Raw genomic sequence first — 26,794 nt, 5'->3', positions numbered from 1 at the left:
TAGAACTAAAAATTTTAGATTAAAATATCTTTGTAGATTAAAATCCATCACATAATTAAACCTCAGCCTGAAAAGTAACACAAACCTACAGGGTCCAAGTTGTTGTATAGATTACAAAAAAAAAAAAAAAAAGAAAGAAAATGCCAACACATATTTCATATGCCTAAATGATCATTTTTGACTTAACATCAACCTAAAAAAGAAACCCTCCAATCAAATATCTGGAAAAAAAAATCACCTCATTTAGGGGCACCTGGGTGGCTCAGTCATTGAGCATCTGCCTTCGGCTCAGGTCATGATCCCAGGGTCCTGGGATCAAGCCCCGCATCAGGCTCCCTGCTCTGCGGGAAGCCTGCTTCTCCCTCTCCTACTCCCCCTGCTTGTGTTCCCTCTCTCGCTGTGTCTCTCTCTGTCAAATAAATAAAATCTTTTTTAAAAAAAATAAATAAATAATAAAAGAACTGTCTAGAAGAACACTGCTACTTGTTTGTATAAAAGAACGCCATATATGTATGAAAGAATACGGATACTTGTATGTTGGTTTCAGATGTGAAATCAAAACAGCAGGGCCACACGAGCGTAGAACTCTGCTGCTTCGTAACAATTCTATTAGTGAGTCCCCCAAAATAACCCAAGCAGAGCTCATTAGTTTCTGACCTAAAATTTAGATGGGAAGCTATTTTGAAAACCACTATAAACTGTAAATCTGAATTCTGAGTAGCAAAAATAACTTATATACCACAAAAAATAAAAAATAAAAGTAACACATATAACGTGCCAGACTCCTGACCTAGAACTTTCCGATGTACCCCATGTAATCTTCACAAAAATCTGTGAAGTAGGCACTATTATTGCCCCCCTTTTACAGAGAAAACAACGGGGGCCCTGAGAGGCTGAGTAATTTACTAGGAAACCAGTCTGGCTCAAGTTCCCTCTTTTCAAGCACTATTCTCTTGGCTTCTAAAACAAAAGTTACTCCACAGGGAATGTATGGAAGTTATATTTCAATATGTATCTATTTTGAACAGGAAGAAAGGAGGTTTCAAAAGATAAGAAAAAGAATACTGGGAATATCATATAGTAGAAGCAGGGTTTTATTTTTGAAAGCAGAAAAAGTACCTAGCATTCTAGAATACAATGTACCAATATTTTTATATATCTGGCTTAGAATACTAGAATGCGGTGAATGAAGTGTCTGCATTCCTATCTTTTAAAAACATTAACGTTTTTGCAAATCTGTTTTAATTTATATATGAAATAAAACAGGAAAACCTGTTTTAATTTATATGTGAATAAGAGTACTTTGCTTGAAGAATACAAAAAATACATACTAAGAGTACTAGCAAATTCTGAAGGTTTATTGTATTCACTGACTACGTGTGTACATACCCAGAAGTTCCTTTAAACGATTTCCACCCAGGGCCTCATGTAGATATCAATAATGGCTTGACTCTAAAACTGATTTTTACCACTTGCTTTGTATAGTTTATTTAAAGTACATTCCAATCCTCTGTCACCTATTCCTCGTGGCAGTGGATCTGAGGCTTATCACACCGAACACATCCCAGAACTTCAGACCAGAAAGAGGCCCAGTGAGAAGATCATGACCATGCCAGTGGGTACCTGTGAGAGTTTCAGACCAGTTCTTCCAGGCGGTCGAAAGAGCAATGTTCTCAGGGAAAACCAGTTCTTCAAGCAAAGGAATAGCCACTAAGCCTGAGTACTAACTGTTCTCTTCCCATTGGTGTGTGTGTCATTTTCTGGACTGCTACTTTTTATGGATTCCAGCAGATTTTTAATTCGCTCACTTGCAGGCTTCTTCCTTTTCTTCTTGGCAAGAGACACACTGCTTAGCACTGAAGGCTGCAGCAGCGTTGCCAGCCCCCAGGGCTGATTGCTTGATGGGGAAGGGCGGTCTTTATCTTCCTGACTTAAAATCCAGGCACTTTCTCGGGCCAGATCTACAAATTTTTGTAGTTGGCTTTGATTTACGTTTTTGCTGATGTTGAGAGACGTTTCAAAAGGATTCTGAATGTGCAATGGAGAAGACTCTGGTTTGTTCTGTTCCCTTCCCTATAGATGATTGTAAGGAAGAGAAAATGTATAAATATATGAAAGGCTCAGCTATAGGAACGATTTAGTTTAACAAAATGTCAAGAACAGGGCAAATCCCAGCATTTACAGAGTAAAGAACTGCTTTCCTAAGAGAACTGGGTATGTATGCATATTATGTACTTATATGTGTGTGTGTGTTTGTGTGTGTGTGTGTGTGTGTACTTCTGGCTGATTTTTTTACCACTGTAGTTCTGTGATTATTCTTTAGAGAAAAATAAATTAGGTTTATGAGTTACGGATGATGATGCTCAGATGAGAGGTATCTAGACTAAGTCAATCAACAGAAGTATTTTTAAAGTATCAACTTTGACCTAAGAGGATAAAGCAAGGAAGGGAAAAAAAACGAAAAATAGCAGAAAATAAAATGAAGACACACTTATTTTTGAGACTTGCTAAAAACATAATAGAAGCACACAAAATTAGAATCCTTAAATTAAATACAGTAATTAATGTTTCCCAAGAATAAAGTCAGAAAGAAAGAGAAGGAACAAAGGATTATTCATTTTAAAACACTGAAAGTTTCCTATTACATTCCTAAAGATCCAACTTACATAAGGCCCTGACAGGTAAGACCACGTCTCATAGAAATAAAAAGAAAAGCTAAAGCTGTGATTTATATGACCATATCACATGTATTACTAAAATATTAACAAAACAAATGTCCAAGATTCGCCAGTATGAGCAGCACCTCTTTATTCCCTAACTTCTGTCATGCCCTGCCCAGCAAGGGTCCTGCCTGTCCAGCAACTCTGACGTCTAGGCTAAGAGGACAGAAAGGATAAAGAACTTCATGTGATCAGTGACGTTCTTCTCATATGGAATCTAATGCCATATTAGCTTGCATCCCAGGGCTCTGTGTCCCCTCCTTCTCCCTTCCCCACACTTTGTTGTTGTTGTTGTTAAACAAAATCTCCATGACCAGGATTAAGAGGCAAGGATGAAAAAAGGAAGAGTTGAATAAAACAACAAAAAAGAGTATCTGATTACGTGTTTTATGCAGCCAATCTTACAATGGTTGTAACCAAGTACCCAAATGCTAAGCAGAATAGACCCAAACAGAGAGCTATCTCAAGTATCCCCCACTTGGTAACAAATTTTGCCTAGAATTCTGCTCTGGATTTGCTTTTTTTTTTAAAAAATGTCTATTATTCCAGCTACTCATATGAACCAAAATCATAAATTCATTTGCCTAAACAAATTTAGAGCTCAAATTGAGAGAATTACTAAAATCTATAGGGCTGTGTATCCTACTTCTTCCATGAACACAAAAGCAGTTTAACAAGAACTGTATATAAAATTATGTTTTCCAGAAAAATTTTCAGAAGAGTCCACATTTTGAAGGATGCTGTATTAGATGCTGAAAGAGTTGGCTTCTGCTCTTCCAAATAACTAGATGAATGATCTGATATGCAGCTCCTCTAGGCATCAATTTCCTTATTAGTATCTATTACTGTGGAGTTGAAATACACTAACATGTTAAGAGTGCTCTGAAAACTAATTAAATACTAATATAGCAGAAGACTAGATACTTCGTCATCAAATATTATTTACCTGTCGAATATTTATGGAATTTTTATTGAAAGCGAAATTGCCAAAATATTCAAAAAATTCTTTCAGTAGTGATTCTGCAAGAAAATAAAACAAGGAAAATAAGAGGAAGGCCTGTTTCAATTAAAAACAAACGAACAAAGGGAAAAAAAAAAACACCTACCTAGTGTTTCTGTGTTTCCTGAAGGTTTAATTCTATTCAAGTCATGAATAAATGTACAGTTGTGGCCTTCTATTATACATTTATCTTCTGCATCTTCAAAAAACAGAAATGGAAAATATTTCACATTTCAAAGATATTGCCTACTTCAGAAAAGGAATCTATAATTAACTAAATCAAAGTTACAGACTAATGTGTCCTATTATTAGTCAGTGTTATAGATATTTACAGTTAATAGGATTTAAAACTCCTTACCAAAAAGATTTGAGACTAATTACAGTAGAGCAAAATTAGCATTACATTTTTTTTTAGCATACTAAAATCATCTATCAAAAACCCAACAATTCTTAATCTTTTGAAGTCATGAGTTTTTCAGTTATAAATGAAAATGTAGATGGTTCCCATCTTTCACCAACTCAAATCTTGGCAGTATCCTTATCAAAATACTTAATTTCCTCTCCATTTCCATCCTTATCACCCCGTCACGCATATATTTGCAACAAGCCATCCACGACACAAACTGAATGCTCTAAGAGTTTTGAAGAACTTCTGGTAATTTCTAAAATGCAGTACTCTAGCAACTAGAATTCACTACCACAAAGTAAACAGCACCCTGGACTTAAGCATTCACCTTTTCTAATAGTATTTGTATCTTCAGAAGGAATCATTCCCCTCACGATAAATACACAGCCAGCATGAAATTCCTCACCCATGCTAATCTACCTTCCGCTGTACAATAAGCAGACAAATTCTCACTCCTCGAAAATCAAATTAACAGCCAATTCATCTGAAAGCATTTCCTAACTCCAAGTTGGCCATCCTCCGTTAGTTATTTCACACTCCATGAGCACTTATCTGACTTCATTGTGATTGTGTATGCATGCTGCCCACTCCCCTACCCCAGTCTGGGATTACAAATGTCCCATTCACTACTCCCCCTCTCCACATCAGTCTAGCCACAAGTGTCTAGCATACAGCAGGCACATAACCAGTAATACGAATGATCAATTACATTTTGAATGTTATAATCCCCAGCAGGGGGATTAAATACAGAAATCAGAAAGAGATAAATAAGGGTCCTTCAAATTTTTGTCTCCCTTTTTTTGTGGTTTTTGTATTTTTTGTTAAGATCTGGGTTACTAATATAATTTCTCAAAAATTACTCCAGATCCTAACATATTAATTTTATGTATTTTTTAAAAGATTTACTTAGAGAGGGAGAGAAAGAACATGCGCATGGTGAGAGGCAGAGGGAGAGGGGAAGCGGACTCTGTGTTGAGTACAGCCTGATGTGGGGCTCAATCCCAAGACCCTGAGATCACGACCTGAGTGGAAACCAAGAGTCAGATGCTTAAGCAACTGAGCCACCCAGGCACCCCACATATTAATTTTAATAGCAAATTTTATGTCCTCTATTATATAACTTCTAGTACCCCGAAGAACTTATACCCAGTTACACTTAGATCTGTTTTTTTTTTTTAAGATTTTATTTAATTTGAGAGAGGGAGAGAGAAAGAGCGTGAGAGAGCGTGTGCAGGAGTAAGGGGAAGGGAAGAGGGACAACCTTGATTTCTGACCATGGAGCCTGACACTCTGCTCAATCTCAGGACCCTGAGATCATGACCTGAGCTGAAGTGAGACGCTTAACCGACTGAGCCACTGAGGCACTCCACACTTAGATCTATTTTTTAGGAGACCCAGACACGTGTTACTCTTTCAAATTATCAACAGTTATATTTCTTGTGACACAGTGCCAGTCACATATATTGATGTTCTTTTAGCTGCTGTGTCTTTTTTCAGGAACTTATTTCCAATTAAAGCATTACTACCATAGAAATTTGAGATCCACATTAAAATATTTCTAGAACTGCACAATAATGAAAACCTGAGGCTGTCTCTGTGACTGCTGCTCTTCACTAAAAGTTTTTACAGAAGTATTAAAACTTGAAGGAAAAAAAAAGTATCCTCTGATTTAAGACAGGGCCATCTTTGTTTCTTCAAAATCCCTAAGGCATTCAAACCTAGCAGCTTGGCTGTCAAGTCCTTCCCCTCCTATCCTCTCTCCCCCATTTGTCTACTATAACACCCAGACAACATCCACACCGTCCAATATAATAACCACCACCACATGGGGCTATTAAAATAAAAAATTCAGTTCCTCGACCACACTAATCATACTTCAAGTGCCTAACAGCCACAAGTGACCAGTGCCTACCCTACTATGTATAATATGGATATAGAACACTTCTATCATCATAGAAAGTTCTACTGGATAGTGCTGCAATAGAAAAATGATTCTCAATCTATTCAGACATATGAACCCTACTGCTATCAGTTTAAACCTGCCGCACTCTCTTCTTAAAAGTATTGTTATGAAACCATGACAAAAATTTGTAAGTAAATACAAACTCTCAGTCGTGAGGAAGAGAGCCAGGTAAGCACCTTAATTAACTCATACTGGAGCTTGAGAACACATTCCTTCACCTTCACCTTAAGTGAACTTAGAAACTATGAAAAAGTAAGGTTATATATTTACTAAATTTGATTTCCTTGCTTCCTTTGGAAACCTCAGAGCCTCATGATTGGTACATCCATTACTCTTTTTCAGCAGAGTACACATGACAAATGAAATTCACTGAGTAATGTTCTCACAGACACAGCCAGATTGATAACTTACCCACATTTTTCCAGGGAACTGATAGCCACGCTAGAGTAATTCATAATTAGTCACAGAGATCACTATTGGCATTCTTAATAGATTACTCAGGGGCTGCAGTACAGATAATCATGTCTATGGGCTGTATAATTATTTAGGTTAATCTTTCTGGTCAAAAGAACAAAATCTACACTGTGTCAGCTACATATATGTCTAGTAAGTCACTTGAAGTTGATAGGCACATATGTAAGGGGCATAACAGGAATAAAGTTCATATGAAGGCTTACTATTTTTTTCTTTGATAACAAATCTTTTATGATGTCCCATTTTTATAAGAGGAGCTTACTGGAACAAAACTTGAAGAGCTAAAAATCATATAACTACATTCAGCTTCTATTATAACTATCCAGTATGCCATGGATCAGTAGTAATTAAATGGGAGAAGCCAAGAGAAAAGCCAACTGAGATTACAGATCTCTGCTGTACTAATTAATGCAGACTGTTTAATACGAGGGGGTGGATGTGCTATACACTTAGACACATCGCCATTTTGTTTCCTTCTAACCCACCCCAGCCAGAATGCTTTCTGAAATGCACATCCAAGCAACTGCCTCTCAAGTACTTGGATCTAACCTTGTGAAGAATGTAAGTGTTATGGTTATATCCATGTTTCAAAGGAGCTTTATTTATTGCCTCATAGCTCACTCAACTCCAGAATGTGACTCAGATAATATTCTTCACATATACACATCTATAATACAGATTGTTCCCTATTAATCACTTACGCTCATCAACAGACAGGGTAAAGTTCTACCTGCTTCTCCCACCATGCCATATGCTCCAATAACACTCAGCCTCTCCAAGACGGAGCCTATATACTGATTAAGAGCACATGCTATGGGGTAAAGATGATGAAATGAACACAACCACCTACCTTCACCCCCTCCCAAACCACCAATGAAACGACAGTAAAATGACATAAAATCTTAAAGATGGAGAACAGAAGAAATAAGAACAACAAAAATTTTTCAGTTGAAGAACAGATGGACAAGTAGCTAAGATTCAGGAGATCTGAAAAGACTGACTCCTAAACTAGCAGTAAAGAAAGCCAAGAAAAAACCCATCTACAGGGCAGAGCTCCCAACAACTCAGGAACTGCAAGCACCAGGTCTAACTGGAAGCACCAAGACTGGAAGCCTGATGGTTGAAGAAGCAGTTAGATTCCCCCAGATCTCTTTTTCCCTGACAGAAACCTTAGGCTTACTTTGGAGAGGGTAAAAGAAAGTATAGCTACACAGAAGACAGGAGACACAGCTGAGGGTAGGAAAATTGTTCTAAAAGCAACAGTAAGTGAACAAAAGCATAGAAAATGTCAAAGCGACAGCATGCTAGTAACGGGGTCTTTACTTCCAGAAAAATAGTAAAAGAGTCATTACTGGGGCATCTGAATAGCTCAAGAAGAATGACCCAGAGATAGTGACATAAAAAGTGCCCACCAATAAAACAGTCCAGCTACATTACCCTACGATAAAGCTCACAGTCAACAAGCCCCACCTAAGCTCAGAGATTCAAATGAACTTTTTAGTTCCTAACTCAAACATGACCAGAAAATCAAAGACTATCAGATACCTGAAGAAGGCCTCTAACATGACAATAAACTTAAAATGAAAAATGAAATAAAATGAAAAAAAAATATTTAGAAAAACAGAGGCTACATAATAAGAATTAATTAATAGAGTATTTGATGACTGACTGTTCTGACAAAAGATTTAGACTACTAGTAGCAAGCTGGAGATTCAAGTAATGTTAAGTACATAAAAAACTAAGCAAGCAAGAAAATAAGTAGTATTAAAAACTATAAACTCCAAAGAGCAGAAAAAGTTGGGCAGGAAAGGAAATTAATTTTAGTTTACTCCATGGATTAGAAAGGAATAGCATTTATACAGTCGTAACAGTATAAAGAGCACATAGCAAAATTAAGCCATAGCCATATTCAGAATATGAGGGGTGTAAGAGATATATGTATGGTGAGGATAAAAGGTAATTCCTCTTCTTCCATAAAGGGAAGTCATACATAATGCCTAAAACTAAAAATCAAGAAACATGGTCATCATTTTGCAACATATACAAATACTGAATCATCACGCTCTATACATAAAATATAATGTTGTATATGCCTATTACACTCCCCAGATAAATACAGAAATTAAGACAATTTATTCTGAAAATGTATTTTATAACGGCAAACAGATCAGCTAAAAGAGTTAGAAGTGGCTGCCTACAGAGCAAGGCAAAAGGAACAGAAGGCGCAGGCTCAGAGTGTGAGTTACTGTTACCAAGTTTGTAGAATATTTTACTCTTTACCTACTATGTGCATCTGTACTTTGATAGAACTGAACTTTAAAAATCCGTTCTTTTCACCAAACACCATTAAGAGAGTGAAAAGGGAACCACAGTATGTATTTATTTAAGATATAAAGATATACACATAAATCCATAACATGTGACAAAGGACTCATGTGGAATATAGAAATTCCTACAAATGAATCTTTGAAAAAGACAGGCCAAGAGAAAAATAGGCAAAAGACTTAAAGAAACATCACAAGAATTACCCAAATGACTGATGCAGATATGAAAAAGTGCTCAACTTCATTAGTCATTAGAGAAAAGAAAACCAGAACGTGCCATGATGCCACTACACATCCATTTAGAACAGCTACCCTAAAAAAAAAATGATAATACCACGTGTTGGCAAAGATATAGAGCAATTAGAACTTGTCCATAATGCCTGTGGGAGTTTACACTTTGGAAAACTGTTTGGCAGTGTCTACTGAAGCGGAATATACCCAAATCCCAAGACTCAGAAATTCTATTCCTAGTTTATACTTGACAGATAGGAGTGCCTATGCTCACCAAACGAAATATGCTAGAATGATATTAGCTATTACGTGTAATGGTCCCAAACTACAAATCATTTACATGCCCATCAAAAGTAGAAGTAAAAATCTTTTTTGGTATGTTCATGGAAAATAGTACTGTGCCACAATGAAAATGAGTGGTCCACAAATACACGAACAGTAGGAATGAATCTTCTAAACATAATGCTGAGAGGGAAGAAACCAGACGCAAAACAATACACACTGTATGAGACATAAACAGGTAAAATGAATCCATGCTGTTGAAACGGGGGGTGGGAAGGGCGTGGAGGGACCAGAAGGGAAGACAGCTAGTGCTTCTGCGGTATTCATTCAGTCAGGGTGGTGTTTCCATGGGTGTGTTCCGTTTGTGAAAATATACATATACACACATGTACTTCTAGGTGTATTATATTTCAGTTACCTTAAGAAATTTGGAAAACCTCTCAACGTTTTCTCACCTATAAAATGAAAACAGTAAATGTGCCTCATAAGATTTGCTGGGAGGACTGAATGAAATGGTGTATAAGACTTTCTAGCCAATGCCTGGCACTGAGTTAGCACCCAATAAATTGTTACTGTGTCACAATTAAAATTCTCTTCCATTCTGGGGTTTACGCATCAACACTGCCAAAGATACTATACCCAGTCACTTCTTCCTCAAACCTTTAATTCATCACAGGAAGGAAGCACAGGGATCCTAAACAAAAAGCTGTAATCAAACAACTGTTTATGAAAGGAAAATGCCACAGAAAGCACCAAGCGCAGAAGTAAATGTAACAAAGGTGGCAAAGCCAAAACAGGAGAGAACACACAATAAGAGACACAGTGGGGAAAGGAGTAGAGATTATAAGAAAACATAAAGAAACAGAAATTCAAGAGTAACCAAATTACGAAAGTTGCCATCATGCTCAGTACAAAAGGCTTTCAACTGTAAAACGTTCAGCCAATCCTCTGAAATCTATTTACTGAACTTCTCCTATGAACCCAATACTATGCCAGGAACAGAAGATGCAGAAATGAGTCAAAGGCCGCCTGCCCTAGAAAGGCTTGGCCAACACAGGCAGGGAAAACAAGTCGGCAACGTGACAGCCATTACAACACACGTGTGTACCAGGTGCGTGGAGGCCAACAGAGCGCCACCTCCCAGGAGGAAGGCAGGAGGGAGCCAGCCAGGAATGACCTAACAAATGGGATCTTGGACTGGGTTTGTCTTCTCTTCCCTGGCATAACCCTGAAGAGCTTCCCTCCATGGGAGAAGAGGAGGTAGTGAGAAGAAGGCAATTTCAGGCAAAGACCGAGATGTAAACAAGAACAAAATATTTGAGGATCAGCAAAATGCTGAGCCTCCAGATTTGCACACAGAAGTGAATGTAAGAGAAGACGAGGAAAAGGAAGATCAAAGAGACCCTAAATATAACTCTATAATGTTTGGATTTATTCTAGGTTCCAACCAGGTTTATAAAGCCCTAGAAGTGCTAGAAGGTGTTCCAGAAATCCATGCCACCTTCTATTAATAAGCAAGCAAGCAAGCAAGCAAGCGAGTAAATATTTTTCTTTTTTAAAAAAGACAAATTGAGAGCCTCTATCTGAATATCAAGGGAGAGGTAAAACTTAGAAGAACAAAATGATTGTACGCAAGACTTAACTCAGCCAATCAACCAGAGAGCACCCAAGATGGTTTTATTGTTTCCAAGTTTAACACTGTTTTTATTCTTAGTCAGATCCTGTTGAATATATACCAATGTGGGACCACTGGTTAAAATCAGAAGTATAAAAAACATGGAATTTGAAAAATACCTAAATGAACAGAAAAAAAATATTTTGATAAATTCTTAAAATAATCTTCACCACATCCTTAATATACATTCATTTATGAAAAATTCTTTTATAAGAAATTCAAGGTATTGTCAGAACTTCAAAAATCAAAGATAATGCTATCAAATTTGCTTTTTCATTTATTGGCAATTCACACCCACAATGTGCTATGTGTAGCGAAGTAACTGCAAAAAACAACCTGAAAATTTCTCTTACAGTGTTTTTTTTTTTTTTTAAAGATTTTATTTATTTATATGAGAGAGAGAGCGAGTACATGAGAGGGGGGAGGGTCAGAGGGAGAAGCAGACCCCCTGCCAAGCAGGGAGCCCGATGCGGGACTCGATCCAGGGACTCCAGGATCATGACCTGAGCCGAAGGCAGTCGCTTAACCAACTGAGCCACCCAGGCGCCCTCTTACAGTGTTTAAAAGCTAATGAAAAAATATCATAAACAACCAATTTGGTATTTTAAAATACAAAATTAAAGAATTCCAAAACTAGTTGTGTCTGTTTTGATGCCCTCAGATGTGAATAAAGTTAAATTGTTTTAAAAAATAGATTTGAAATAAAAACTCAACAGGTCATTTTAAGTTTGTCCATCAATCACATTCTTTTTCTAAAATAATTAGCCGAAATTATTTTAAAAAGATTCTAGGAGGTTACTGAAGGATTTCAATAGAGAATAATATAATGAGATATGAAGTTTTGACAATCGCTAGTTACAAATAGACTGGTGGGAAACAAATGGAGGTAAGGAGAGAAAGTAGTATAAATGCTCCCAAGAAGGGCATGTCAAGGGCCCAAATGTGGCAGGAGTGGCGGTACGCGGGAGACTGGAAAACAGCAGCAAGATGTCAGGAATAGTTTGCCCCCAACATCAACTTGTCTTCATTCTTCCTCCTTTTTATAGCTTCTGCTTTCCTTAGCTTCTAAACTCCAAAAGTTCCATGATTTTTCCCCAAAACGGTCTCTGTGAGGGCAGTCTTAAGCATCAGCACACACAGCAAAGGTTGAACAGAAGTGCTATTTACAGGTTGTTTATTGTGAGGAAATACCCACATTTTCTGTCTGTCTGTCTGTATGTGGGTCTGTCTTACGCCTCTACCAGAATGTGAGTTACCTAAGAATATCATCCATATCTCCTCACTGCACCAAAAATAACACCCAATGTAGAATGAGTAACCAATAAATATTCAGTGAATGAATGACACCAAACAATGAATGAGCACAGCCATGGATGTTGCCCCTTCACTGCAACCGAGATACATGACCACTACCCTACCTTCTGAAAACTTCCTACTCTCCATTATCCTATCACACAGAGCTTTTTTAAAGCTTAGTTTCAAGCTATACTAGTACTTAACAGTGTTCACAGGAAGGAATTACTTCTAATTTGGATAATGAGAGAAGGTGGCACAGAAGAGAGAATTGAGAGAAGTCACAGTCCAGGCAGAAAAACAAATAGTGTGAACAAAAGAGCTAAGACGGAATGTGATGAGGGGTATCACGGTACTGAGCGCAATGTGGGAACGCATGAGAAGAGGACGGGAAGTCAGGTATGGCTACGTAAGTGAAGATCTTCAATACCGGGGCGCCTGGGTGGCTCAGTCGTTAAGCGTCTGCCTTCAGCTCAGGTCATGATCCCAGGGTCCTGGGATCGAGCCCCGCATCGGGCTCCCTGCTCGGCGGGAAGCCTGCTTCTCCCTCTGTCCCTCCCCTCTGTTCGTGCTCTCTCTCTGGCTCTCTCTCTCTCAAATAAATAAAATCTTTAAAAAAAATAAAAGATCTTCAATACCAAGCTAAGTAAGCGGAGATTTATTCCATAGGGCATAAAATCCCCTTTAAGGTTATTTTAAACTGGGAAGATTCAGAGATCTACTTTAGAAGTATTATTTGGCAGCAGTACACAGGATGGATAGAAGATAGTGTCTACATTTTGAGCGTATCCCTTATTTACCTTCTTTTTAGAATTTAGAACTGTTAATACTTTAGTATCTCCTCCAGCAGTCTACCAAAATGTCAATTCATTTATGACATTAATTAAATAATATACTAATTTTAAAATAATTCACCTAAGATTGCTTGTAAACTTTTAACTAAAAAACACATTTAGGATCTTTAAAGCATTATAAAACAGTTTTTAGCATCTTTAAAAAAAAAATCTGGAAATAAATTCAGATTTGGAAAGCCATCACTGAAACTGTGATCCACTCAAGAGCTCTATGTGGGATGTTTTTTTTTCCCCCAAGGTCATTCCAGGCTCGGTCAACTAAGAGAGGCTCCAAATGTCTCATGATAGCTGTAAACAACCTTGCCAACTGACACAAATAGGACAGAACTCTAAAGGCCTCAGCGTCGCAAATCATCTGCTCTCATGACCCCTAGTGGGCATTAAAAAAAATAAAAAGCACTTAAATTTTAGATTCACAAAACTTTAAAAAAATACAGAAGACAAATTTTATGACTAATAAACAAACACACGTCTTTGACAATACATGGTAATTATATTCATTTAAAATGTCAGAAAGAGAAAATAGACTGCTTCCAGTCTTACCTGCTAGAGTTTTTAGGTAGTCAAGTGTTGGAAGAATAGGGGGTGATCTCCTCTGGAGAAAAAAGATTACCATCATTGTAAGAGAGAAATTTGTAATCCAAGAGCCAGGAATACTACTCGTTAACGAATGTGCTCGAGCCCAGCATCGAATACTGAACACCAAGGCTCTCACTCTTGAGTCCAGAGTACCATATATATAAAGGAGTTCAGAACTTTTCAAGGCAATCCTTCAAAAGAAAAAAAAAAAAAGAATTTTCAAACCCCCAAATTATGGCTCCAGAGTAGAGTAAAATACATACCTGGGAACATACATAAATATCTTACTATGTCTAAGCATATTCAGAACACCATGATCAGATAATCAAAAGCATTATGTATTTGCAATATAATATTTAATGTGAATGGTTGAATATCAAATACATTCATTAACATTAAAACATTCTTTTAAATGTGGACAGTTATTATGTAGTTGTAAAACTTAGATTTTTTAAATCAAAGTTCCTAAACATGACTTAATAAGGGAAACAATATATATGTGCTCTTCAGTAACTATCGATAAAGACACTGACACATTTGTAAATGAGAGGCTCTACACCTCACGTTCACACCTTAGTTATCTAGTCCTTTGGCAAGCAAGGAAAATATTCTACTTATTTTATCAAGAGAGTATCTATATCTTAAAATTCAGCCAAAATTACAGAAGTCTAACATTTATAAAAACCAAAACCCATGAAGATAAAATACCTTTTAAAGAAATCAAACTTCAGAACCTATTTTCAGTAAGTTTTCTAGTTATAATTTTATAATGCAAAAAATTATTAATCAGAAATATTTTAAAATTAAGCTCCTACTGATCAAAACATGTTTTGTAATTTCCCAAAGAACTGACAGAGGGCACAAAACCATTAACAGTATCAACTTCAAACTATAAAGTTTCATCATGGCATTTACTTCCTGAGTTTAAAGAGAACAGAAGAAATGGCAAATTAGAAATTCAAGGTGATTAAATGTTTTATATAAATGAATCTAAATTGAGCTGAAAATAAATATCAAATAGTGCAAGATATTTTATATAAAGAAACAATGCAGGAGTTTATAAAAACCTGAAGGACAGACAGTGAGACAAATTTTTAAAAACCTGTCCCAACAAGACAATAAATATACTACTACTACAAAGATGTCATTTTGTTCTATTTTACATACTATAAGAAAAATGTAATAACGATAGGAAGTATATTATGTATTTTTATTTATTTTTACTCTGAACTACTTGAGAGAAATCCCAAAGCACTCAGCACTGACTTGTTAGTGAACACGAGTTGAAGCAAAACTGCTCTGGAATGTATTTTCTAAATCTGTTTTTGAGTAATGATTATTCATCTAACAAATAATACAGTGAAATCTAATGCATGCAATGAGAATACTAGAGTTATGAAATAAACTCAATTGAGAAGTTTCCCCGCCTGAGAACACAAGAAAAGGAATCAAAGTATAAAAGAACCTGTCATTCACACCCCATTTTTTTTTTTTTTAAGGAAGCAGGTTGCTAGGATAATAAAATGAAAATATGCTAAAGGGAAATACTATGCAGTCTGAAGCTGCGTACACCACTTTCTGACCTAAGCAAACATCATACAGGTTTAGGACCCAAAGTTGACGCTATCTGGAGACGATTCAGAGGTCAAACTCAAGGTGCTACTTTATTTTCTAAATATACTTGGAAGACTACATACAGAAGTTCTACTACAGTGCTTTCATGTTGTTATCAGGCTACATAAGTTAAGAATGATGAAACAGTTCTCCTCAGAAGATGATGTTACTTAGGTATGGTAACACTTTAAACACAATATCCTAACATTTTATTCATGAAGACCAAAAAAATCAAAAGATACGTATGAGAAAATATTTCCAATTTTTAAATCTAAGTGTTCAAAATTTTTAAAAGTTATTATTATTAAAGCATGTATAAGAGTCCAAAGCCACTGTTTCTGTACAAGAAAAACTATGTTAATACCTTATAATATTCACATTTAAGATGATAAAATTAAGAGATCATACCTATTATTAGTAGTCAAATCACACTGAAATCCAGAGGCTTGGTGTGAGAACCTCACAAGAGGACACCGAGCATTTAAGATTTTTTGTACACCCACACAACCAGGGCCAAAGTGGTCAAGGCATTCTCCTATCACAGACAGGATCTTCTGAGTTGCAATTCTTTCTGAAGGAACATTTTTCACTTGAAATTCCATCAGAAAATTTCCTGAGGTCTGAATAATAAAAACATTTGTAAATGGGAGCTTTTTATAAGAAGGAATTTCTTAAACTTTCTAGAAGGACGCTCTAAGTCATTTTGGCACAACAAAAACCAAAAAACAAGGAACACACACTCAAAAAGTTCTTCATGAAATCACAGCCAACAACAGACTTAAAAAATCTTCAGTTGTCTTTTGTTTCTCCAAAGTACTAAACTAAAAAATCACTGGCTTTTTATAATTAACTTATACGCCACTATGTATTATATATCACAAGTATTACATGTAGAACCACTGACTATAAATTCAGTGACCATACATCTGCCTTTTCCTAGTTAGCCATTACATTTTAATAGATGTTATAAGCCCACAGTAGTTAGAATAGGGAAGTACATGTACAAATCAAATCAAACAGCAAATCAATAGAAGAAAACAGAGTATAATCAGACTTTAACTATATATAGGAATTTAATATAATGGACTCCAAAAATCACCAGGGTAAAATTACTATTTAACAAATGAGTCAAGTGGTCATTGAAAAAAATAAACTAGATCCTGACTTTAGCTCTGAAACCAAAGTAAATTCAACATAAATCAAAGATTTACACACAAAAAGTTTTATCAGTAAAGTACTAGAAGACAATGAATGTTTTTACAAGTAGTGAAGGATTTTCTAAGCATGACACAAAATTCCAGAATATACAAAAGAGAAATATGATTGAAACCATCTCAAGGTAAAGCATATATTCACTACTAGATAAAAGACAAAAGTAAAACAATAATACATATGTCACATAAATGACTAATTTCCCAAATTTATGAAGCATTTATACAAATGAAAAGGAGAAAAACTCACCCAATTCTAAAAACAGGCAAAAAAAACTTGAATAAGAAATAACAAAAGAAATAAAAATGGCTAAGAAAGACAAGAGAAGATGCTCTTGTTTTCTAGAAACTAAAGAAGAAATTAAAACAACATTGGGACTTTTCATTTATCAGTCTGCCAAAGACAAAAAGGCTGCCAGGATCACTATCGATGGGTGCAGGGAAACATGTATATACTGTCAGTGGGAGTGTAAACTAGGACATATTTGGTAGACAACTTCAGTATCTACTGAAACTTTAAATGTATACTTGGACCAGCTACTAAAATTCTAGGAAATTATCCTAAAAAAAAACACTTGCATTGATGAGCCGATTTACAAAGCTGTTCACTCACTGTAGCATTATTTGTGTGGTATACACCCTTTGGGAATTCTAGTTAGCTTAATAAGGCTACCTACCCGCAACCACCGCATTTTCCAGAACCCATTCCTAGGCCCTAACAATGTTTATCATAGAAATCCACCCCCTTACTCCCAGCTGAGTGGACCAGGCATGGCAGCTGACGTAAGCACTAGACGACTGTACCATATATTCATCCAGAGATCTCTTCTGGGAATTGGAACTGAGGTTCAGAGTCAACCATGTGGCTGAAATATGTATCTCAGAAGCTTTGGAGCAGGCACATTCTACATCACAAGGACAAAAATGTAAAGAAAATCAGTGGGGGTGCAGAAAGTGGAATGAAGGGGAGAAAGAAAAATAAAGCAACTAAGTGGAAAGAAACCGAATACTTCATGGGCTCTTGATACGTACACTTCCTACGTCTAGTTCTTTCCTAAGACTCATCCACATTCCTGGCTCTGGGTTCAATGAAGCTAGTTTGAGTTGATTTCTGTGAACAACCAAAGAGTATTAACTAATACAGTTGACAATAAAGAAGGGGGGAAAATACACCACCCTAACAAATAAAGGACTGGTTAAGTAAATTACGGTACATTCATTCGGTGCTCTGCAGCCACTGAAAAGGATGCAGCAGACTGAATTGCCATGACAATATTAACTGGAGAAAAAAAAAAAAAGATCAAATTATAATCTGTAAAGATTAAGGGGTTTTTGTTATAAAAAAGAATTTCTACACGTAAAGGAAAAAGTCCAGAACAAAACGCATTAAACAATTCACAGTAGTTACCTCTGGAGGTGGTGGGACCATCAAAGATATTTACATTACACATTTTGTAACTATTACTATATAATCATAAAAGAAAACTTTATGGGGCGCCTGGGTGGCTCAGTCGTTAAGCGTCTGCCTTCAGCTCAGGTCATGGTCCCAGGGTCCTGGGATCAAGCCCTACATCGGGCTCTCTGCTCGGCGAGAAGCCTGTTTCTCCCTCTCCCACTCCCCCTGCTTGTGTTCCCTCTCTCGCTGTGTCTCTCTGTCAAATAAATAAATAAAATCTTTAAAAAAAAAAAAAGAAAACTTTATATAGATGACATGTATACAAACAATCTCCACAAATAAATATGTTGTGTTTTCTCTACTTATTCTGTAATCCAGACAGATTTTTGTATTTAAAGGATTTCCTTTAAAAACATTAAAACTTCAAAAATCTAGCTTAGCCTCTTTGTTAAAACATCTTTATAACTTTTGGTTCCCTAGTCTATTTGATTTTAAAATTAAAGCACCTACCAATTTACATGGGAAGCAGGAACCCAAACAAGAGTAACCAACAAATACAGCATAGAGCTCCTCAACAGAAAACCAAAGAAAGAGAAACATCTTCTGTCAGGATTAAACAGTACCAGGAGAAAGAGACAGATCTGGGGTCAAACAATCTCAGGATGGCAAAAGAAGAGCAACTGGGAGAGTGGTATCAGACCAGACGGTAGAGGAGTCATGCTGAACTCAGATACATGGGAAGGGTTAGGAATACACAGAAGAAAGGGGATAATGAGATTTTTTAATTAAATACTATAAATGAGAGAAAAATAAAATCACTGAAGTAACAAGTGAAAATGACACCAGGGAAAAATAGATCTGAGTAAAGGAATCAGGGCCAAGAAATTGGAGAAACTGTGAACTATAAGTGGGAACGTGCCAGTTATTGAAGCTATTCACCAAATATTCTGCATCACCTTTCTGGTATTTAGTAGGATTATCAGGTTCCTGTCCGAGTTAAGCGCAATCACGTGATGACCTGCTTTCACCAATGAAATATGAACAGAGGCTTCACAAGCCACTTCCAGGCAGAGCTTTAAGAACCAGCGGTCAGTTCTCTACTGTGCCTTTCCACTGCCTTCAGCGGTAGAAGCACAGGCGCGCGTGGTGAAAGTTCGTCAGCCTGGGAGCTTGAGTGCCCCCTGCCGACCTGCTTTGGCCACACAGCCTCTGGCAAGAGATAGAGGGAGATGTGCTAAATCACTGAGATTTGGGAGCTGTTTATCACCAAGGCATAACCTGGCCTAAACCGGCCAATGTAAGAAACAAGAGATCCAGAACCACATGAGGTAATTCTACTTACATAAATGCACTCTGCAAGGAAATAAAACACTGCAATTACGGAAGACGCAGATTATGAAAACCATACCTATTGTGAGCAAAACGAAGATCCTCCCCAAAATTACACTTCCCTAACAAATAAAACTTAGAGAAATTCTTCAGACACCTAATCAATAAACATTTACTAATTTTGCTGTACCTCTGGCACTATGTTTCAGATAAATTTTTAAAACATTACTGCATGTTCTTCCTAACTGCTCAGGGATTATGCCAATATCTAATAAAAATAAAACACAGGGTAAGCACCTTGTCCACAGCAATGATTTAGACAACAGAATAGGACTTAGCCACCAATTTTTATTTCTGTTACCTAAATCCTGTCAGATTTAAACCCTTTAGAAAAAGAAAAACTAGGGGCGCCTGGGTGGCTCAGCTGTTAAGCGTCTGCCTTCGGCTCAGGTCATGATCCCAGGGTCCTGGGATCGAGCCCCGCATCGGGCTCCCTACTCAGCGGGAAGCCTGCTTCTCCCTCTCCCACTCCCCCTGCTTGTGTTCCTTCTCTCGCTGTGTCTCTCTCTGTCAAATAAATAAATAAAATCTTTAAAAAAAAAAAAAAAAAGAAAAAGAAAAACTAAAGAAAAGAGCAAAGGCAGATTTTAGCTTAAAATTTTCTGCTAAAATGATCTTTGTGGTAAGTTAGGTGGTACACTTCACTTGTAAGCATCTTTCACACATTAAGAAACTTACACAAGTTTACAAGTGTAGTTGGTAAATAACTTTCACTTATTCATTAGCAAAACATCTGTTTAGTGCCTGTGGTGCAAGGATATTCTACATAGTGCCAAAAGATATACAAGAGTCTAACACCCTCTTCCTAACTCCCCTCAATTCGGGTCGAATAAAGCAAACACCCAGAACTATAGAGCAAGGTGGTGTGCCAAAGGAGACACACACCAAGAGGAAAGAGGAAGGAGAGTTCACAAGTGCACAAAGCAAACAGGCTCTTTTATGAAGCTGATGAATTTAAAAGTGCTTCTGGGGGCACCTTTTCCTTCTCCCTCCACTACCCCTCCCACTCCTGGGAACACATGTTCTCTCTAATAAAATCTTTAAACAAAAGTGCTTCTGTTTTTCATTATAATTCATTTTTAATGTTTCTATTAGCAAAGCTGTTACAATCTTAAACAAGCACATATTTCAAAGTATACATTTTTAACACATTTCATTAGTTAAACCTACATACCAAATAATGTCAAATTATTTAGTGAGACTGGAGCACTGTCTTTTATTTATTTATTTTAAAAGATTTTATTTATGTGAGAGAGAGAAAATGAGTTGGGGGGAGGGGCAGAGGGAGAAGCAGACTCCCTGCTGAGCAGAGAGCCCAATGTAGGGCTTGATCCCAAGACCCTGAGATTAAGACCTGAGCCAAAGTCAGTCGCTTAACTGACTGAACTACCCAGGAGCCTCTGGAGTACTGTCTTTTAAAATATCTTTTCGGAACGCCTCTATATTTCAGAAATCTAAGAGCCAACTAAAAGTTTCCAACTCCTCTACTTTCAAAGAAAAAGCTGTGTTTCCTATTTGCATAATAATTAACTAGTAATACTGTTGCTGATAGTGATCAACATTTGACACTTATTACATGCCAAGCACCATCCTAAGTGTCATGTGTATTAACTCAGTTGGCCCCTCCAGTGCTCCATGAGATAGGTGTTATAGCACTATCCCAATCTCATGGCTAGAAAAATGTCAGCACAGAGAAGACAAATAAATTACCAAGGATCATACAACTGGTAAGTAAAAGAATTACTCTTCTGCAGTCTGGCTCTAGAGCACAAGCTTTAACCATTACAATACATTATTATGCACCTTGATTGTTTTGCAAAGTCTTTTTACCTACCTTAGGAATAACCCAGCGCAATTTAAGTTATGTTAAAGGCTATGTTAGCTACATGTGGGTATATAGGTATATGATTATTATGTCTTCTTACTGTTCATTTATCATTCAGTTATGTCCTTTATCTCTACATATGCTTTTTTTAAAGTCCCTGCCAGGAATTTAATACATATTAGTCTTAGTAGAGGAATGATCCATTTCATTTTGATGTATTTTGCATTCCTTAGCCAGTTTTAATTCAGTAAGTATATACTGAGCATATTAAGTTATGCCAGGCACTATGTGGGATAAGACAATGAACAGACACGGCTTCTGCCCTGCCCTAGCTTATGATATAGTGGAGGAATATATCAGCCACTAACTAAACATAACACAGAAGAACTGTGGAGAGAGAGAAACATGAGCAAGATACTGTGAGAGTTTAAAAGGAACTGTGTGACTTTGGTTTGAGGATATACGTAAAGGGAGAGAGAAAAAATAACTTAAAACAGAATTAAGATAGCAAATGTCAGGAAAACTAAAATGCCACTAATTAACATATGAAACATATATAAGAACTTTTATAAAAACTTACAAAGAATATTTGCAAAGAATGAAAAAAGTTTTGTTTTCAAAATGGCAGGCTGAAGGGCCACCTGGACATCCACGTAGACAGGACATCCACGTAGACAGGATTACTAGTCTGAAATACGTAAGACAGAGTCATAAAAATCTACATTTTATAAACACACAGAAGCCTTTCCAAAGTTTTAATTAAATTAAAGCATCCTTTATACTGTTTGGCAGGATGGCAGCGATACTGGTTAACTTTACCAGTTCGACATGCATATTTATAAGTACTAAATGGAATATATAATTTCCAAACTGTAAGAGGAAAAAGTGGAATGAGGCAGGAATAAAGCAGTAATCCACAGGAATAAAAGGTACAGCAGAGAGAATACAGTCAGTGGTACTGTAACAACATTGTATAGTGCCAGATGCTACAAGACAGACACCTGTGGTGAGGACAGCATAACATATAAACGTTTCCACTACGGCACACCTGAAACTAATGTAACAATATGTCAACTAGACTTCAGTTTTGCTTTTTTTTTAAAGCAGCAATCCAGTAAGAGTAAGGGAAAGGGAATGAAAAGCAAAGAAAAAGTACAGAAAAAAACATAAATAAAAAATAAGATAGTAGAAATGAATCCAAAAATCATCAGTAATAATGAACAAATACATTGACTTCAAAGACTCAAAGCTCAGAATTAAAGCACAAAATTCAGTGATCTGCTATTCATCAGAGAGACACCCGAAGTATAACAGCATATTTAAGGTCAAAATGAAGATACAGACGAAGATACGTGAAGCAAATAACCAGTGGTTATCTTGACAGACAAAAAAGAATTTAAGGAAAAAGCATATGTAGAGATAAAGGACATAACTGAATGATAAATGAACAGTAAGAAGACATAATAATCATATACCTATATACCCACATGTAGCTAACATAGCCTTTGAATAAAACAGAGATCAAAAGAATTCCTAGGAAAACTTAACAAGACCAAAAATCATGAGATTTCAAAGTATTTCAATGACCAGATCACACAGATAAAAAAATTAGTTAAGATACAGACAATTTGAATAACACAATAAATAACCTTGGCCTAAGGGAAAAACTTCAGAACTCTTGGAAAAAATTATTCATTTTACTGCGTATGTGTAGAATATTTACAAAAAATGATCGTATATTTTATCAATACAAAGAAAGACTTTATAATTCCAAAGAATCAATATCAAATAGATCACATTCTTTAGCCACAATGTATATTAAAGTTTAGAAACCAACAGTTATAATTTTATTAAGTCCAAATATTACTTTTAAAATATCTTAACTTTAGTGATCTAAAGAAATATAATTACCTTGTTGGTGTTGAGTTTTCCAATTTCATCTAGATCCAAAAACATGTCCAAATCACATCCTAATTTCCCAAAACTGTTCACTGAGGAGCCAAAGGGTCTCACTGTACAGTCCTGAAAATATGCAGCTGCTAGGTCTTCAATAAGAGAACAGGTGAGATATCGGAGTTTAATGTCCTCCTCCGTTAACTGGAACTCCTTCAGGAGAGTATTCAGCTGATCATCCATCTAGCTGGCCAGAACAAAACCAACAAAATACAGAAAATGTACAGGTCATATAAAATAACTGTCATTTTACTTCCAGAGATCTGATGGCTTTGGAGACCTACCATAAAAACATATCCCTTTTCCTTCAACCATAAAAGTTGATTAAATTTTTTTAGGGGCGCCTGGGTGGCTCAGTCGGTTAAGCTGCTGCCTTCGGCTCAGGTCATGATCCCAGGGTCCTGGGATCGAGCCCCGCATCGGGTTCCCTGATTAGCCGATAGCCTGCTTCTCCCTCTCCCTCTGCCTGCCTCTCTGCCTACTTGTACTCTCTCTCTCTGTCAAATAAATAAATAAAATCTTTAAAAAAAAAAAAAAAAGATTTTTTTAAATATCCCTTTAAAAAGAACTGAGGAATGATAACATTGGCAAAATCAAAGTTGGCCAGAACTAAAATCACTACTTTACAATTAAAGTATTGTTTTAGGAAAATGAAAATAGTCAAATAAAATGCTCCAGAAAGAGATCAAAACAACCACAAAGCTAGACATTTTTTTTATCACATTTTAAATGAAGTTGGGGGGAAGGAAGAAGCAATGTTAAAGACAAGAAACACTAGAAATAAGCAATGCTTTAGGTAATGAAGGCCCAAGATCCCTCAACTCCTCAGAATAATAATCCTGTATCTTCACCAGAAAACTGGTGTTAAAGGCATCACATTTCGAAACTGTGCAAGTATTTAAAATAAAAATCATAGCCTCAAATGCCCTTATTTGGAAATAATATTGAAATTAACAGAACTAAGCATTCAACTCAAGAAAAATAAGTAAAAGAAAAGAAGGAAATGTAGAAGGTTAGAAAATCAAACCAAAAAATACCATTTTGATAAAAATCATGAACTGATTCTTTGAAAGGACTACTAAACTAGCTAAACCTTTGACAAGCCTTTGTAAGAAAAACTAAAACTAATATAAACAATTTTAGGGCAGCAAAATAGATTAAATCAGAAATGAGATTTTTTTTTTTTGAGATATTTTTAAATTTACAGAAAAATGCCAGGTACAACTATATGTCATTACGTTGACTGGAGAAAGAAAACCTGAACAGTTCAAAGGCTGAAAACTCTGGAAGAAGGTGGTTACTTGGGAAGAGTATAATGGGGGTGTGGGGGCGGGCATCGGGGAAGGATTACTTTCACTTTTCACTCAACATATTCTGTAATCTATTTTATGATAAGAACCTATAATATACAAACTAATGTCATATATACACACACATATTTTTAGAAATTGGGGAAGTATACCTAAAAACTTACACTTTCTGCATAACAAAGTAATTCAGAAAGCTTCTTGTTTGAAGGAGGGGAATGATTACTGCTTTGTATACAGGACTGTTCTGAAGTCTGGCTTGATGGATTCTTCATCTTTAAATTGAAGAAACGCGACTTGAATGGAATTGCAGCCTCTGTCTCCATACTCGGAGTTCGAGTTACATTCTGTAGTGAAGTGACACTTTCCTTTTGAGAAAACTCTACAACTGCATAAAGACCCTATGCCAAAATCATAAGGAAAAGCAGAAGACATCTCAGAAGGATATATTTTACATATTTACATAGTGTTTCAGTTCAAATTTCCAAACGATTATCATAATACTAAAAAAGATTCATTACAAATGAAACACTTCTAACACAAGCACTGGTTTTAATCATTATAAGCAGACTAAGAAAAGGAACACCATAAAGTGATACTAGTCAACAGAAGCTGAAAACGATGAAATAGAAAATCATAAGGCAAAACAAAAATCCCCTCCCCCCAGCCTTTATCCCTAAGATAACAGACTAAAGTATTCAAATAATGGAATCAGTCAGTTATAAGTTACTTATAATTCTGTAGTAATGCCATAAGGATGTCTATTCTCATACAAAAAAAATATCATTAAAGAAATTTAAAGAAAGATGTAAGATATCAAAAGAGAATCTAACTTTACCATATTGCAAATAACAAATGGGACCTTTACCTTTCAAAAGCATGAATGTCAGACTGTTTTCAAATACTTACAAAGCTCTCATAGAAGAAATGACTATTAATAGGTCCATGTTGGGATAAATATTTCAGAAACTTTTTTTCACTGATTTTATTTGGGCAATGTATTAGAACAGTTCGCTGTGCCTGTTCTCGTCTTTCTTTCTGCACCTCAGAGAATTTCTTTTTGGGAGTCCTGTCTTCAGAGCCTGTGAATGAGACAAAAACATTTGCAGCACACACACACACACAGATATAAAATTTAAAGCATATTTCAATAAGGTATATAAAGATTTTATAGCTGACTAAATAAATCCAAATCTCATCTTCTTCTTTACCTATGTAAGAATGAAGCTATACTACTTTTGATTTTCATTTTACCATTCTCTTGTAATTATCATTAATGCTGTCCACTTTCCCAGTTTTGATTTACTGTATTCAATGCATAGCGTTGAAAAGAGAGAGATCCACAAAATTATAAAAGCAAAATCAGGAATGTAAAATCACTCGTGTAACACCTCCCCAAATAAATACGCACATACAAAATCTGTGTAAGCTGTAACATTCCAGAGCCTAAAAGAAATTATTATAAGCCTGAGTGTAACAAGAATGAGTTTAGAACTTTAATGTATTAAAGTAAGTTATTATAGTTTTCTTTGTCGTGGGCTTTGATCTGGCTGAAACAATTAACAATGAGTTACCAACTACCGTGCTGTGTATCACAGGGAAATCAAAGAATTTAAAATCGAGTTGCTGCCCATAAAAGTTCATGATAATTTTACTAATGACATACATGATTATTTCTTTTTTCAAAAAAAAACCACTCCAGGGGGCGCCTGGGTGGCTCAGTCGGTTAAGCGACTGCCTTCAGCTCAGGTCATGATCCCAGGGTGCTGGGATCAAGTCCCGCATCGGGCTGTCTGCTCAGCAGAGAGTCTGCTTCTCCCTCTCACTCTCCCTCTGTGCTCGCCCTCCCTACCTCTCTCTCTCTGTCTCTCAAATAAATAAAATCTTTGGGGAAAAAAAAAAACAACAAACACTCCAGGGGTTGGGGGTTTTACAATCACAGGAAATGAAGACAAGAGCTGTGAAAGTCAAGAATTAGATATTAATAAATCAATTGACCACAAAGGAAAGATCAACAACTAAGTATAAAGCCAAACAATGAGTTTTAGCAACTCATTTTTCCTCCAATATATTTAACTTCTAGTTGGGTGGCTTAAAAGTGTTTCCAGAAGTCTGGAATGGTAGATTCTAGAGATTATAAACCACCAAGTCTGATTTCTAAAGAAATTCCAAAGAGAATAAATAGTACAGAAAATAGAATCGGTATGTGGAAATTGGCAGATGCTTTTAGACTCCTCTTCTTTCAAAAGGTTATAAAACTGATAGATCAAGGAATACTACAAACTACAAAACTACAAA

General features: G+C 36.2%; 1 protein-coding gene across 1 annotated transcript in view; it reads right to left on the bottom strand.

Annotated features, from left to right (window-relative positions):
* Positions 1–1,337: 1,337 nt before the first annotated feature.
* MTPAP (mitochondrial poly(A) polymerase) overlaps positions 1,338–26,794 on the bottom strand; it is a 30,929-nt gene continuing 5,472 nt past the window's right edge. The window contains exons 2-9 of the mRNA XM_006735661.3: positions 25,406–25,578; positions 24,664–24,897; positions 23,148–23,372; positions 15,824–16,035; positions 13,766–13,992; positions 3,827–3,919; positions 3,667–3,740; positions 1,338–2,073 (exon numbers count right to left, since the gene is read on the bottom strand). Of these exons, the coding sequence (XP_006735724.1) occupies positions 1,711–2,073; positions 3,667–3,740; positions 3,827–3,919; positions 13,766–13,992; positions 15,824–16,035; positions 23,148–23,372; positions 24,664–24,897; positions 25,406–25,578 (1,601 nt within the window). The 3' untranslated portion in view covers positions 1,338–1,710. The remainder of the gene's footprint in view (positions 2,074–3,666; positions 3,741–3,826; positions 3,920–13,765; positions 13,993–15,823; positions 16,036–23,147; positions 23,373–24,663; positions 24,898–25,405; positions 25,579–26,794) is intronic.

Source organism: Leptonychotes weddellii, chromosome 5 (assembly GCF_054177405.1).
Source record: "Leptonychotes weddellii isolate Sample4059 chromosome 5, ASM5417740v2, whole genome shotgun sequence".
Classification (NCBI taxonomy): domain Eukaryota; kingdom Metazoa; phylum Chordata; class Mammalia; order Carnivora; family Phocidae; genus Leptonychotes; species Leptonychotes weddellii.
The sequence above is the reverse complement of the archived record's forward strand: the minus strand, read 5'-3'. Positions and strand labels throughout refer to the sequence as shown.